Here is a 14,071-nt window from a genome sequence, read left to right on the forward strand (position 1 = left end):
TGACCATTTTCTCATTATCATTACAATTCAAAAACAATTTAAACAACAGAATATCCAAAGGTGAGACTATCGCATTACTTTCCTAACCACGCTGTCACCGGGCATTTAGTGGCTGTTAGTGTTTGCTGGCAGAGCCCTGACGAGCACTCCTGTGCAGGAGGGGATACGCTGCCTTGAGATCCTCTCTGATGACCCTCCGGCGCAGAGCCGAGTGGTGGCTGAGCAGCCAACCGTCAGGATGGCTCCTGGGCCGAGGGGCTAACTCTGACTGAGAAACAGAGCCTATGGGTGAGTCCCCAGGACCCCGGATTCTGCCCCCTTTGATCGCCTGTCTTACAAAGTCACCCTCTTCCTGCCCCATTCATTTACACCTTCAGCAAAAAAGAAAGAAATAAGAAGTTGATATTAACTAGACGTGGCTTCTTACCACCTCTGGGGAAAAGAGACAGAGTGATTCTAATGAAGCTGATATGCATCTGAGTCCTCAGATTTAAAACTGATTATGAATTTAATACGAAGCACATACACATTTTAATTCCACTCCGTCTCTAAGGAAGAACTTGGGTTGCAGCTGTGTTGAAACTACCCAAAGCAGAGAACATCACTCTCAGAGCCAATTATTAACAGTCCAATTATTTTACCTAATAATTAGATTCTACTCATTATAGTTTACCCCAGCCCCTTATGAGACAGTTTTAAAAAGCCTAGACCCAGAGTGAACCTGAACAGTGCTGTTGTAGGATGGTTAAAGTATTTTTAAAAGCCAGTCTTTTGTAAGCTGTCTGGTCTAACCTCGACACTCCCTCTAACGATGAGAAAGCCCAAGCTGATGAAACCTCAGGGGTCAGAAGCCTGGAGAGTGGGTGAGGGTGGGTGGGTACAGTCAGGTGTGGCTAGAATGACCATACAATGTACCATCCAAACTGGGACAGATGAGAGTGGAAGGCGGCACTCCTATTGATTATGCTGCGACAACACATGCAAATCAGAATCCAAGTTCCTGAGAAGCTGATGTCCTCAGAACACATCTGCATTTGTGGCCAAGGGAGAAGCTCGTTTCCTGACACCATTTTCTCCTCCCCTGAGTGGTCTCAGGGCTCCCGGGAAGTGCCTCTGGCACTTTGCTAAACCCTCTTCCTTACCCCCAGCTCATATCGCATCCCTTGCCCATCATCAATCCTAGGACCTGGTTACTTAGGGCATTGCAGCAGGGGCGCCTCACTCACCTGCAGCTCCTTTACCACGCGCTTTATGAGGAAGGTTCCCAGCTCCACCCCCTGCAGGCCTTGCTGGGTCAGACTGATGGAATAAAATATGGCGGCGGCAATTTTGTTCTTCTCCTCTGTTTCTGCCGGAGGACACTCCTTCACGATTGACTGCAAAACATGAATGATGGTGGTGAGCGGGCTTGGATGCGCTCACATCCTGCACCTCACCCGTTCACTTCCGGCCATGAGACATTCTCTCAGGGTGTCCTCTCAAGGACCAGGCTCTGAAGACTAAACACTGCCTGAAATCTGGTCCGGTATCTCCCTGAAGGTGGCAACGGCACAACTTCCCTGGGTTGTGTGCTCAATGTCACGTCATTTCGCTCTCCTTGAAAGTCTCGTGCAAACCTTGTTGAATAGCAATTTATGTCCTTTTTGTCCTTTTCAGGCCGCTGTGCAAACTGAAATGTGATTAATCTGCTCCCCTGCAACACCCAGAGAGAACACCGACCCTTTGTCTAGGCCACCTGCCCCTTTCTGTAAGGCCTGCTTGCTCCCCGCTTTAGTTATTTGCACTCCTTTCTCGGAACTATAGTGTTTTCCATCTCTCAAGAGACCAGTGAGTCCTATATACTTTGTCTTTCAGGAAATTTACCTTTTCCTGACTTTTCTATGTACCTTTTTAAAATATATATATTTTATTGATTTCAGAGAAGGGAGAGATAGAAACATCAATGATAAGAGAGAATCATTGATTGGCTGCCTCCTGCACACTCCCTACTAGGGACCGAGCCAGCAACCCAAGTATGTGCCCTTGACTGAAATAGAACCCAGGACCTTTCAGTCCAAAGGTCGACGCTCTACCCACTGAGCCGAACCTGGTAGGGCTATGCACCTTTTTTATTTTGTGCCCCATTCTTGTTTTTCCTTGAACAAATATGAGATATGACTTGCCACGTCTGATTTTATTAGCTTTGAGTTTTGACTGCGTTGTTTTTTGAACCCTAATACTCTGCAGGTCACTTGACAATAGTGGAATAGCGGGTGGTTACCTTTTAGTTTGCTTTGATGAAGGCACCAGCTTGCTTCTGAACACAGTTACACTACTCTAACTTCCATCAGCTACATTTGATTCCTAAAGTTGGGGGTGGTTGACCTAGAGCCCATGATGAGGCCTGGGAGTCCACAAATTTTCTGAAATTGTGGATGGAATGTGCAGGTTTGCACTATGTCCCTGGGGAAATGTCCTTGGCTTTCATCCCCTTCAGATGCCCAAAGAGTCTTTTCTGTGACTCCTGAAAAGGTAAGAGCTGCGGCCGTAGGAAAGTGGGGTGGACAGTGAAACAGGCAGTGCCACCTCCTGGGGCGGAGGCCAGGCCTCTCTCCTACATCCTGCTACAAAGGACAGGCCTCACTTTCCATCATTATTAATCTTCATCTTGGTGATTTATTTACTTTGCTTTTCAAGAACTCTGTAGGTTACCTTGTGGTTCCTTATTCAAAAATTTCCGGCAACTCCTTTTTTAAAGTTTTCAAAATAAAAGCGAATCTTTCTTTGGTTATACAAATGAGATACACATAATGTGCAAGAGGCAAAAATAAATACACAAAAAAGGAATCACAAATTACTCCAAAACCTAACACCAAGTCCTGCTGTTAGCCATTTGATGAACAGAACTTTCCAGGTCTGTCTCCTTGGCTATAGGTAGGTACACACAAAACTGTGTATTCATGTAATTCTCTCACAGGCCCAGATGCTCAATTACACACACACACACACACACACACACACACACACACACACACACACACACGGTGGCTGCCCTAAGGGCTTTGGCTAGAATCCCAATCCCACCCTTAATTATTCTATCATCACAGGCAAATGACTAAAGTTCTCCTAAGCCTCAGTTTTCTTAGGTCTAAAATAAGGACAGTCATTGATAATACTAGGAATACCTAACTCACCGAGTCCTGTGAGCAATAATGCATGGAAAGTGCTTTGAGGGCTGACAGACACTGAGCAAATGCTCAATCAATATTATAAATAAGATCATACTGCACACGCTATTCTGTAACCTGGTTTTTCAATGCACTAGTTTGTCAATGTTGGCTTTCCATGTCAAAAACAGAAAACAAAATCAGTACCTAAATACATTCTTCTGCCCCCATGCGCCTGCAGGAATGTCCCATGCATGAGGATGTACCAGATGGATATGCCATCATGTCTCTAACGCACCCTCTACAGGTGGAGCGGTCATCATTTCCAGCCTTTCAACACTGTACAATGCCGAAACCACCTGCACTCTTAGATCCGAGTATCTCCCCAGGATAAATTCCTGAGAGTGACATTTTTTTTTTTAAGGAAGACTGGTTGAAAGTTTATTTGAAAAGAATCCCCAGATCTCTTCCCCAATTTCCTGATGTGAGGCAACTGCCCCTCACCCAGGGAAAGACTGGAGTTTTATTCTTTTTTTTTTTCTGGGGAGTTTTATTTTTTTTAAATTAAAAAAAATTTTTTTTCATTGATTAAGGTATTACATATGTGTCCTTATCCCCCCATTGCACATTTTATATTTTAATAGATATCACCAAACTGTCCTCAGAGAGCTAGTAATAATTCTGGTGTGAGAGTATGCCAACTCTTTCAAACACAAAATCCTAAGGAACTTCTCCCTGGTGATCAAGAACACCTGCTCAGTTGCCTGCTCAATTTCTCTACCTTCTGACACTAGAAATGCCACCCAGAGGGCCCATCCTGTGACCTAGTATCATCTCTCCAGCTTCTGAACAGGCCATTTCCATGCCAAAGCCTTTGCCCACCACAGCCTCCTGGTCTAAGCAAACCCGCTGTGATCCAGGTGTCCCTACCTTCCCTCACCTGTCTTTACTTCCTCGAGATCTGCTCGATTCCCAGTCCCTGCACTGGTTCTTCTGCCCTCATGCGTCTGCAGGAATGTCTCAGACATTCTCCCCCACTCCTTAAGGAGAAGCCAAGCTTGCCGCAGGGAGGGCCTGTCAAACATGGCCCCCATCACCTCCATTCGATGAACAGACCTGGCAGAGTTCTAGGCCTGTATCAGGCACACAGCACTGAGTCTCTTTTTGAATCACATGTTGTTTAAAACTACCCACAGGCACTTAACAAATGCTGACAAGATGAACCACGCCCCCTTCCTTCTCTTCTGCCCTCACAACTCTTTTCTGCCCCACAAAGATGTTCTGTAATAGGCTTCAACCCTGTCTCAACTCCAAGTCAGTAGACCCAGATGAATGCTCTCATTTCAAAACTGTCTACATACTACCCATCTACATTCTGTAGCTACTAAATTAGAGGTTTTATCCAGCAATTCAAAAATCCACAAAAGCCTAAAGCTTCTGAACAAGGGCATAAAACCAAGTTTAAAAACCTTAAGGACTCTGTAGGATGCCTGCCTTGCCCTGAATTTACGTCCGCAGGTACCTGAATGTTGCTGGAGATGTCACTGGTCAGTGCCACATGCAAGACCACCAGGGGCTCCTCGGGGGTGGAACAGTGAGAGAAGAAGTAACATCTTCTGTATGGTCCGACACGTTGTTTTATATCCATCCAATTCTTTACCGGGTGCACAGCCTCAGACCTGGTAAGATTGTAATGAGGTAAGACAAATGTTCAATTATAAGTTAAATAACCATTGCTGATTCTGATTCATATTACTCACTAAAGTAAAATAAATCCTTTAAATACAGCTTCAATAGCCTCTTCAGGAAAATTTAAAGAAAATTATTTTAATGTGAAACAGCAGACTAAAAGGAACTACAATTAATGATCACTTTACACGCAAAACTGTGCTCTAATTTTTAATACCCGGTGTGAAGATTAGTTTGCAAGGCCCCTGGGAAGCAGTTATGCAGCAGATTGTAACGCAGAAACTAACCAGATGCTTAGGCGTTGAACATGCTATGTCTTTTATTTCCTTTGAATCTGCAGTTTGAAGTCAATGTTGCAAACACAGGTCTCTTGGTTCCCTTTGACTAGCAACCTCAGCCACCCACTGTTCTGTCTTCAACATGTGCAATGGCAACAGTGTCTCGAGTCCGTTACAGCTCAAATAGTACAACATTTTCCAAACCTTAGATATGTAAGGCAGCACGAAGTGTGAAGATCCTGAGACGGGAAGAGCTGCCCATTTGTGAGAACAACCATGACATATTAGGCTGCATTTTATTGTGTCTTTGACATGTTGGAATTATGTTCAATATTGTTAATTTAGAGGTTTTTATCCCAGGGAGAAATTTTAACGATGAGATAGATGCTGTTTAGATTAATGCAAATAATCGGTCCAGTGAATTCATACAGCTCTGATAATGGGATCTGGAGAAAAGGGGGTCCATGTGCTTTAAATATGAGGACATAAATGAGACCCTGCATGTCACCTGCGGGGACAGCCATATTTGTGTTTGGGTTTTATAGGGTTGGAATAAAATATACATGTGAATGGAGACTGGCTTTCAGCTAAGGTATAAGAAACGTGACAAGCCGAGTACTTACTCACTGATTTTCTGAAGCACTTCACATGGCGAATGCCAGGTCACCCGTTCGAGGTTTAGGAATCCTGAAGAAAACCACTCCGTGAGCATGCCTTTCAGCACACCATTCATTTCCTGAAAAGGAGAAGAGAAAGTGTTAGCTTTCCCAAGCCCATCTCTGCACTGTCACCAGCACAGTGAACTAAAACACGAAACACAAGCTCAAAGGAGACTGCAAGATGCTTCTCTAAACGGCCTTTTCTGAGACAGCGCTACTGCCCTCTGACCTCAACCAAGTTACACCGAATGCAGCGCTTCACTTCAATCTGTAAGATACCTGAATGGGAGCAGTCAACTTGAATTAACTTTCCCAAATCAAATAATATGCTCCAATTGATTCCATAGAACACAACTAAAGCCAGTTAGCAGAACAGTGAGTGGTGTACCGTAAGGGAGGCACTAACGCAGGCAGCACAGAGCTCCAGTCCCACGCCCTCAGGAAGTTTCTGATAAGCCAAAGCATCATTCCCCGTTTCCTAGGAGAAGCAGGCACTGGGTCCAGGTACCGTATTTCATCAACTCTAAGATGCGCATTTTCATACTTTAACATCTCTCATGTCAGGATGCATCTTTCAAAAGAGGGCAGGGCACAATTTAACTGATAGCATTTTCCCCCCTTAATGGGACATAAAAGAATATTGTATCTGACAATCAATGCATTCAGATTTGATGAAATTATTCTAATTTTACTTCACTTACTTATATCCGATCTATTTCTGAAAACTGAGTCAATTTTACTACTGAAGATAATTTTCACTGAAACCTCCCAAGCAAGATTGGAACAAGAGGTGCGTAAGGAAAGGACAGGAGCAGACCCGTCTCAGATTAGCCTGCTGTGACCACACTGAACCTGTAACAGCAGGAAGCTTTCTATAGCCAGAGTGGTGGGGGAGGGGGTAAATCTAGGACCAACTGGGGGAGACACAGAGTCAGACTCAAACTGAACTTAAAGAGCTTTTGAATAGCTAGGGCTATCCACAGATGTCCTCCTAGGAGTGTGAATCTCCCCACGGAAGTGACCAAGCACAGGGTCGACAATGTGATGGAGCTGTTTTAAAAAGGATTTAAGCGCCCTGGTTGGGTGGCTCAATTGGTTGGAGTGTCATCCCATACACCAAAGGTTGCAGGTTCAATCCCAGGACAGGGCGCATATAGGAAGCAACCAATTAATGTTTCTTTCTCTCTCTCTCTCTCTCTCTCTCTCTCTCTCTCTCTCTCTCTAAAAATCAAGAGAGGGAGGGGAGTAAGAGATCAACTGAAGGACTTGTATGCATCCATATAACCATAACTAATGGACATAAGACACTGGGGGGTAAGGGAGGGCAGGGGCTTGTCAAGGGTGGGGGGGAAAAAAGGACACTTATGTAATACCCTTTGTAATACTTTTAGCGATAAATAAACCCCCCCCCCAAAAAAAAAACATATCCTCAGGTGAGAATTAAAAAAAAAAAGCATTTAGCCCAGCCGGCATGGCTTAGTGGTTGAGCATCGACCTATGAACCAGGAGGTCATGGTTCAACTCCTGGTTGGGGCATATGCCTGGGTTTTGGGCTTGATCCCTGGTGTGGGGTGTGCAGGAGGCAGCCAATCAATGATTTTCTCTCATCATTGATGTTTCTATTTCTCTCTCTCCCTTCCTCTCTGAAATTAATAAAAATATATATATTTAAAAAAATAAAAAAGGATTTAAGCATCTGACAGGCAGTTGGACCAGATTACCTTTGCAAATCCTTTTAACTATTAATTCCACAATCTAGTCTCTATTACTTGGCTCCAAGCTCTGAAAAGGCACAGATCATTTCCAATTCATTCCTCTAGTTCCCAAAGCACTCAGTGGGGCCGCCCATGTGGAAGATGGCTAACAGATTGATATCAAATGAAAAAGAGAAGAAAAACTGAGAATTGGGGATTAAGAAGTAGAAGGAAGGGAGGATATGAGATGTCATTTGCCAGGCAATACAGAATGGCTCCTTATGAAACTGTATTTACTGCATTTGGCTTCAATGGTTCTTAATCTTCCTGGGGTCCTCACATCCCCTTAAGCATGTGATAAAGACCAGAACCCCTTCCCCAGAAAAATGCACACACATTAATTAAATTTGCATACAATTTCCTGGGGTTCATAGACCTTTTGAAACGCAACTATGGATCCCCAGGGGTTCATGGACCCCAGGTTAGGAACTCTGCACTAAATGGTTAGAAATAGATTAGTCCAGTTCCATGTAAAATGTATTGGCATCTCTATTACATTCATAATAGAAAAAGCTGGATCTAGTTTAAGTATTAATTCAGAAATAATTATTAAAGAAATGATATGGCTGATGAAAGCTCCCCATCTAAAAGTCTCTTCATTCTATTTTGAGCTATTGACAACTATAAAATGTGACACTGGTCACAAGAACTGGGAATCTGGGTTAAAGGTTACATGTCTCCACTTAGTTCTGACAGTACAAGAAGCTGTTCAGGCTGGGATGAGCCACCCCTGCAGCAAGGCTACCGGATCACAGAAAAAGCAGGAGGGAAAGAAATCATTAATCCTGCAATCCTGTATCCACCATCCAAGACTGAGAAATACAGCTCCCGGGACCACTGTGGCGGTGCCAGTCAGCGTTAGGTCTGTCTTTTCTGGACTGCCAATTCTTATCCCGGGTGACTGTTCAGAAGGCCAGCCAACTCTTTCAGCAGAGAAAAAGCTGTCTCCCAACTGCCCTCTGAAGTCTTTGGCTATAAAGGTCTCCTCATTTTTGATGTGAAGAAGAGTTACTTTTCATTGCTCAGAAGCCCTGAGGGAAGGGAGCTGAAAGCTATGGGGAAGGGTCATAGTGCTGAAGTTACAACATTTTAGGTACAATTCCAACTCATGCAGCTGCTACACTCCAGGTGGCTGGGGCCCACTTTCCTACCTACAAATAAGGCTTTTTTTTTTTTAGCCTAGCTAAGCACAGAATTTAGTAGAACCAACAAGGACCACTATACTAACTTAAAGCAGGACAAGCCACCAAAAAATGTTGTACGACAGTGCCTACCAGGGCTGGGCATTGCAATGGTGAGGATGCTAAGCGTGTCTGACACACGTTTAGTCCTTCTCTTATGTTCCACCTATGCACACGTCTCATTTCACCATAGTTTCTATGTTTCAATCACCCATCAATAAACCCTTTCATTTCTAAATGCCAACTTCCCTCTAGTGCCCACAGACTGAACAGCACTCAGACCTTCTGCTATAATGGGGTTCGGTTCAGTTTCATTGGGGATTTAATCTCAGAAATCTAACTCTTCAACCCAAATGGGCCTTTGGGAATGTTCTTGGGGAAAAACAAAAAGCCTAGAAACCAACACAGAAACCACATACCACCCTCCCCTCCACATAACCCTTCCCCACCATGTTACACACACACACACACACACACACACACACACACACACACACCTCCAAGCAGGGCTGGGCACACACCTACAAATTCACAGGGCATTTTGTTCAGGAGGCATCCGTGTATCGGATCTGCTATGTCAGAAAACAACACAGATCTTTGACTTTGCCAGGTTGTAAAAACTTTCTTCAACGTAGCACTTGCATCTTCTCAGCAGAGACTTGACACTCTGAACTTATCAAAAAGGATTAAGATCCTCGTAGGGGAGAAAAGAAACCTGTCTGACTTAAACTGTCCAAGGAGAGACCCACGTGGCCTCATGTCTTTGGTCTTCATCCTGGGCGACACTCGAAATGCAAGTGTCAGTCTTCTGGTTTCTTCCCACATATCCAATAATCACAACCCTTGGTCAGAGCAAAGGTCTTAACAAACCTGCCCACATTCGTAAACCTTAAACCATATTTTTAGCAAAGCTCCACCATATCCCTCAGGGCACTGCTTAGAAGAAAAGCAGGCTGACCTTGAGCATACCAACCACCAGCTGAATTTCTCACCTCAGTGCAGAACCAGCGGGCCCAGGGAGTTAAGTGGCTTGGCTAAAGGCACATAAAATCGTGCCTTTAACCAGTGGATGGCAAAGACAGGATTGGGAACCTGCCTCTTGTCTCCCCACCCAGTGCTTCTTCCACTATACTGTCTGGCCAAAGACACTGAGAATCAGCATCCTGTCTGGCCTCACATTGCTGGTTATTCTAAAGACTCCAGTAAATGAGAACCCATGCCAGCCACACAGTGGACCAATCCATTCCAGGGTAAATGCTCAGGGTAAATCCATTCCAGGGTAAAAGCCCACACGTAAACCAGTGTGTGTTCACTTGACTTTACCTAGCAAGCCCTAAGGTCAGCAGGGGCCAGGCAGGTAGCATGCCTGTGTGACAGGGTGTCTGCTGTGTGCACACAGGAAGGGGGCTGACATGGGGAGCAACTGAGGAGGAGTTCCCCACTCCCCAGTGTCACAGGCCCTGGGGGTCTGGGACTCCTGCCCTACAGCACCACATGCCAATCGTCTGGTGGTTTCTAACACTGAGTCCCTAAAAGCAAGAAGTTCTAGCTCTATCCCTTCTTTAACTTGAATACAAAATCCAGAATGAGACAGAAGGGAATCAAGATGGACACTAAGTGACTCTGGTGATAAATTACAATTTCAGATCCCAGATGACAATTTTTATAGATTAAAAAAACTTAATGATTTCAATGATAGGGATTTAAAAAAATTTTTATGTAACTATGTAGAGCAAAGAAGGGAATCACCAGGTTTAGCCACTAACAGACATACTAAATATAAGGACAGGATATTCAGGTAGAGAAACGGAGGAGGCATGATAGAAACTAGAAAAGGTTTCTGCACCCGATGTGTCCACCACATGCAGAGGCAAAGGTCAGGCTATCATTATTTATCCTTTGTTCAAGAAATATCTTTGTGCCCAGCTGGTGTGGTTCAGTGGTCAGGGCACATGCCCGGGTTGTGGGCTTGATCCCGTGTGGAGCGTGCAGGAGGCAGCCCATCAATGATTCTCTCATCATTGATGTTTCTATCTCTCTCCCTCTCTGAAATCAGTAGAAATATGTATATATTTTTAAAAAATATATTTTTGCTGTAGGTACACATTTCCCCCTCACCTGCGTGGACAGCTTGGTTAAATAAATAAAGGAAGCCTGAACATCTGAGGACCTGGTGCTCAAAGCCCCGGATTTCCCTGGGCAATCTCCTCTCTTCCAAATCAAGTCTCAACGTCACAGCTTTCAGCTGCCACTATGTTCCTTCTCCACTGCAGGGTAACTAAGCATTTTCCCATGTGGGCAAGAGCAAGGGGACGCATTGAGTAATGTGTCAGAGAATCAGAGGATTAGAACAGGATGAGGCATTAAAAACCTCCCAGGGCCAACACACGCTGAAATCTGCCAAGGGCAGCCTGAATGTCTGATGTCTCTCTCCGCTGTGCAGAAACCCTCCCAAGCCCTCTGGGCTTCCTTCCAGGAGCAGAACCCTGTGAGTGGAGCAATCTGACATCAAGACAAATGGCAATGATTAGTGTGCTGACTTTGTCTTACGGCGGGGCACCCAGGAGTCTATCTCAATGCTTCATTCATCATTTTGCTATGCAAGAAGTTTAAGACAAGGTTTCCAGTTTTCATGGAGCTGATCATCTAGTTGGGAGCAGAGGAAGTAATACATTTCCAACACTAAATTCTGTGGTTGATGTATACCATCCAAGTGAGGGGTGCAATAATGTCAGGAAGCTCAAAACTGGGTGAGACCACTTTGAGCTGAACTGGCTAGAAAAGCTGAGTGAATGAGCTAAGGGTGGAGGCAGCTCGTATGCTACCAGGACTCCCAAGCAGGAATCACACAGGGATGCGGGTTCAGGAACTTTCCATCCAAGAATCAGCATGGCTGGAGAGGAGAGAGTAATGGAGCGTCAAGATGGAAACGTTGTCCAGGATGGTTTGTTGTGCATCATAAATGCCAAAGGAAAGACACTAAATGCGATCCTTCTGGGATGTGAAGCTCGATGACTTTTCAACAATGGAATAAAGGCTGACCTCTGGTTTTAGAGAAAGATGGGCACTGGGATTGCTGATAAGACAGACGCTTGCACCAAGTATTAGAAGGAGTAAATACAGTCACAACTAGAGAACCCTGAACCCCTGATCAGTGAAATTAAACAAAGCTACCAACGAACTGATTGTTTTACCCGCCCTCCACTTTAGAGAAAGGGGCAAATTCTAAGAGAACAAACCCATTTTAGATCCAGTTAAAAATGGTCAACTCCAAGAGTCCCTGCGTAGTGATGAAGTACACAACTGTGGAGCCACTGAGACTGGCTTCCTCACCAGCTCTGTACCCTGGGCACTGCACCTGGCCTCATCTATGACACAGTTCCCCACGGCTTGCTGAGGAGGAAATGAGCAAATGTGTGAAAAACACCCTTCCCATTCTAGAACAGAAACCTCTGGACCAGGTGACCTGGGAGTCTGGAGCAAGCCTCACACAAGATAAATACTAGACAGCCACATGTCCAAAGGTGGATGAACAATTTCATTCTGAGACAGGTGACATTCTACCTGTCTTCAGACTCCTATGCAGTAAGAATCAATTCCAGTAAGCACCCAGACTCTAGACCGCAGAGACCTCAAGTTCTAGTCATCTCTGTGTATTTCACAGGACTTCTTAGGACGACGGCTTACACAAAATGGGTTGCACAATTAACTGTGCTGACACAATCCAGGTTTTTAGAAAGGCTTTTTGGTGCTCAGTTGGGTACCCGTTCCAAGTATGCCACACAGATGAAACCTCTCAGCTACAACAGTAAGTCTTTGTGAGGCATACTAATCATGAAGGAGGCACACCAGTCTCTTAAAACTAGGCGATGGCCTTATCTAACAAGCTGTGCACAGTAAGGACTGGAGCCAGACATGACTAGAGGGAGCTAAGATTCAGAAAGCCTGGGAAGGGAGGGGATGGAGTTTGGGGACTCATCATGGGGTGTGCAAGACTCCAGGCAGGGGAAGCGCAGTGTCTGGGGCTGGAGGAGCAGTGAGGACTACAGAGGGGCTGCCACGGGCCCACGGACCTGGATGCAATGGAGGGCACGACCCGGGCTGTCCCCGGCGCCAGGGGGTCGGGGCGGCCCTGGCGGGGCCTTACCCGGACGTGCGGCCCCTCCACCAGCTTGAGGGCCTGCGCCTCGATCAGGTCGGCCCGCAGCTGCACCAGGAAGCGCACGCCGCCGTCCAGCTTGCTGATGTGGTGGAAGAGGCCGCGGTAGCGCGGCACCAGGGCGTAGCGCAGCCGGTCCTCGGCCTGCAGCAGCACGGCCGCCTCCCGCGGCTGCTCGCGCAGCTGGAGCACGCCGGCGCTCTGCTCGGCCACCTGGCCGTGGTCCACGCCGAAGCCCTGCGCCAGGCGGCTCAGCAGCTCGGCGCGCTCGGCCACCTCGGTCAGGCCGCCGTAGAAGCTCACGAAGTCCGCGCACTGGCCCTCGGCGGGCGCCGGCGTCTTCTCCCGCAGCTCGTAGACCGGCGTCGCGGGCACGGCGCGGCGCAGCAGCTCGTCCATGGCCCGGTCCAGGGCGCCCGCCACCGTCGGCCGGCTCGACAGCCGGGGACCCGGCGGCCGCTGCGGCCGCGGGGGTAACCGCAGCGGGAGGAGTCGCCGCACCGCCAGACCTGGCCCGAGGCCTCGCATGGCGCTGGGGGGCAGCTGCCTAGGTGACGCCGCCACCACTGATGCCGTGTTCCGGCTTCCGACTTCCGGCGCGCGCCGGTCCTATTGGCCGAGGCCCAGGGACGGGCGGGGCGGCGGCCTATCGGAGGGCGCGGCGTCTGGGCGTGGGGACGGGGCGGGGCGCGGCCCGAGGCCAAGTGCGACGAAAGGTCCCGGCCCGGAGGCGGGGCAGGCGGCGGCTTCTGGCCTCTTCTCCTCCGACCTGCGGCCAGTCGCCCGACGTCCCCGTCCCCGCCCCTCCCTGCTCTTCCCCCCACCGCGCCTGCACCTTCCTTTCTCTAGAGCCGAACTCTCCCACCGCAGGTGCATCGGAATCACCCGCGGAACGTGTTAGCCTGCGGATTCCTGTTCGCGCGTCCCAGAGATGCGGGTTCAGTGTGGCTAGGAGGAGCGGGGAATCGGCATGACTACCATGTTCCGCGGTGGTGATGCTCTGTCAGGGTAGCCTGGGCGCCCTCATTTCGCCGTCAGGGTCTGATTATACAAGTGACTCCCAGAGCTGCAGCCCTTCTCTCTGAGCTCGGAACCCAGGCCCCGGCTGCCCCTGGCGAGCTGTTCATGGGTGCGGCCAATGGGGCTCTCCTGAGCGCCCGGTTCCCAACCTGTTCCTCCCTCCTTAGTATTCGCTCGCTCGTTCG

The 14,071-nt window shown here is 47.4% G+C and overlaps 1 protein-coding gene across 6 annotated transcripts in view; it reads right to left on the reverse strand.

Annotated features, from left to right (window-relative positions):
• LOC102416852 (malonyl-CoA decarboxylase, mitochondrial) overlaps window positions 1–13,429 on the reverse strand; it is a 54,441-nt gene extending 41,012 nt beyond the window's left edge. Inside the window, exons 1-4 of one of the 6 annotated variants that reach the window (XM_014454311.2) lie at window positions 12,855–13,414; window positions 5,737–5,849; window positions 4,669–4,825; window positions 1,227–1,376 (exon numbers count right to left, since the gene is read on the reverse strand). In XM_014454311.2, coding sequence (XP_014309797.1) covers window positions 1,227–1,376; window positions 4,669–4,825; window positions 5,737–5,849; window positions 12,855–13,394 — 960 coding nt within the window. In that variant the 5' untranslated portion in view covers window positions 13,395–13,414. Of the gene's footprint in view, window positions 1–1,226; window positions 1,377–4,668; window positions 4,826–5,736; window positions 5,850–12,854 lie in introns of those variants that run through there. The other 5 variants (XM_014454313.2, XM_006087035.3, XM_023752576.1 and 2 more) reach the window with 5 other exon arrangements.
• Window positions 13,430–14,071: the final 642 nt, after the last annotated feature.

Source organism: Myotis lucifugus, unplaced genomic scaffold (genome assembly GCF_000147115.1).
Source record: "Myotis lucifugus unplaced genomic scaffold, Myoluc2.0 scaffold_35, whole genome shotgun sequence".
NCBI lineage: Eukaryota > Metazoa > Chordata > Mammalia > Chiroptera > Vespertilionidae > Myotis > Myotis lucifugus.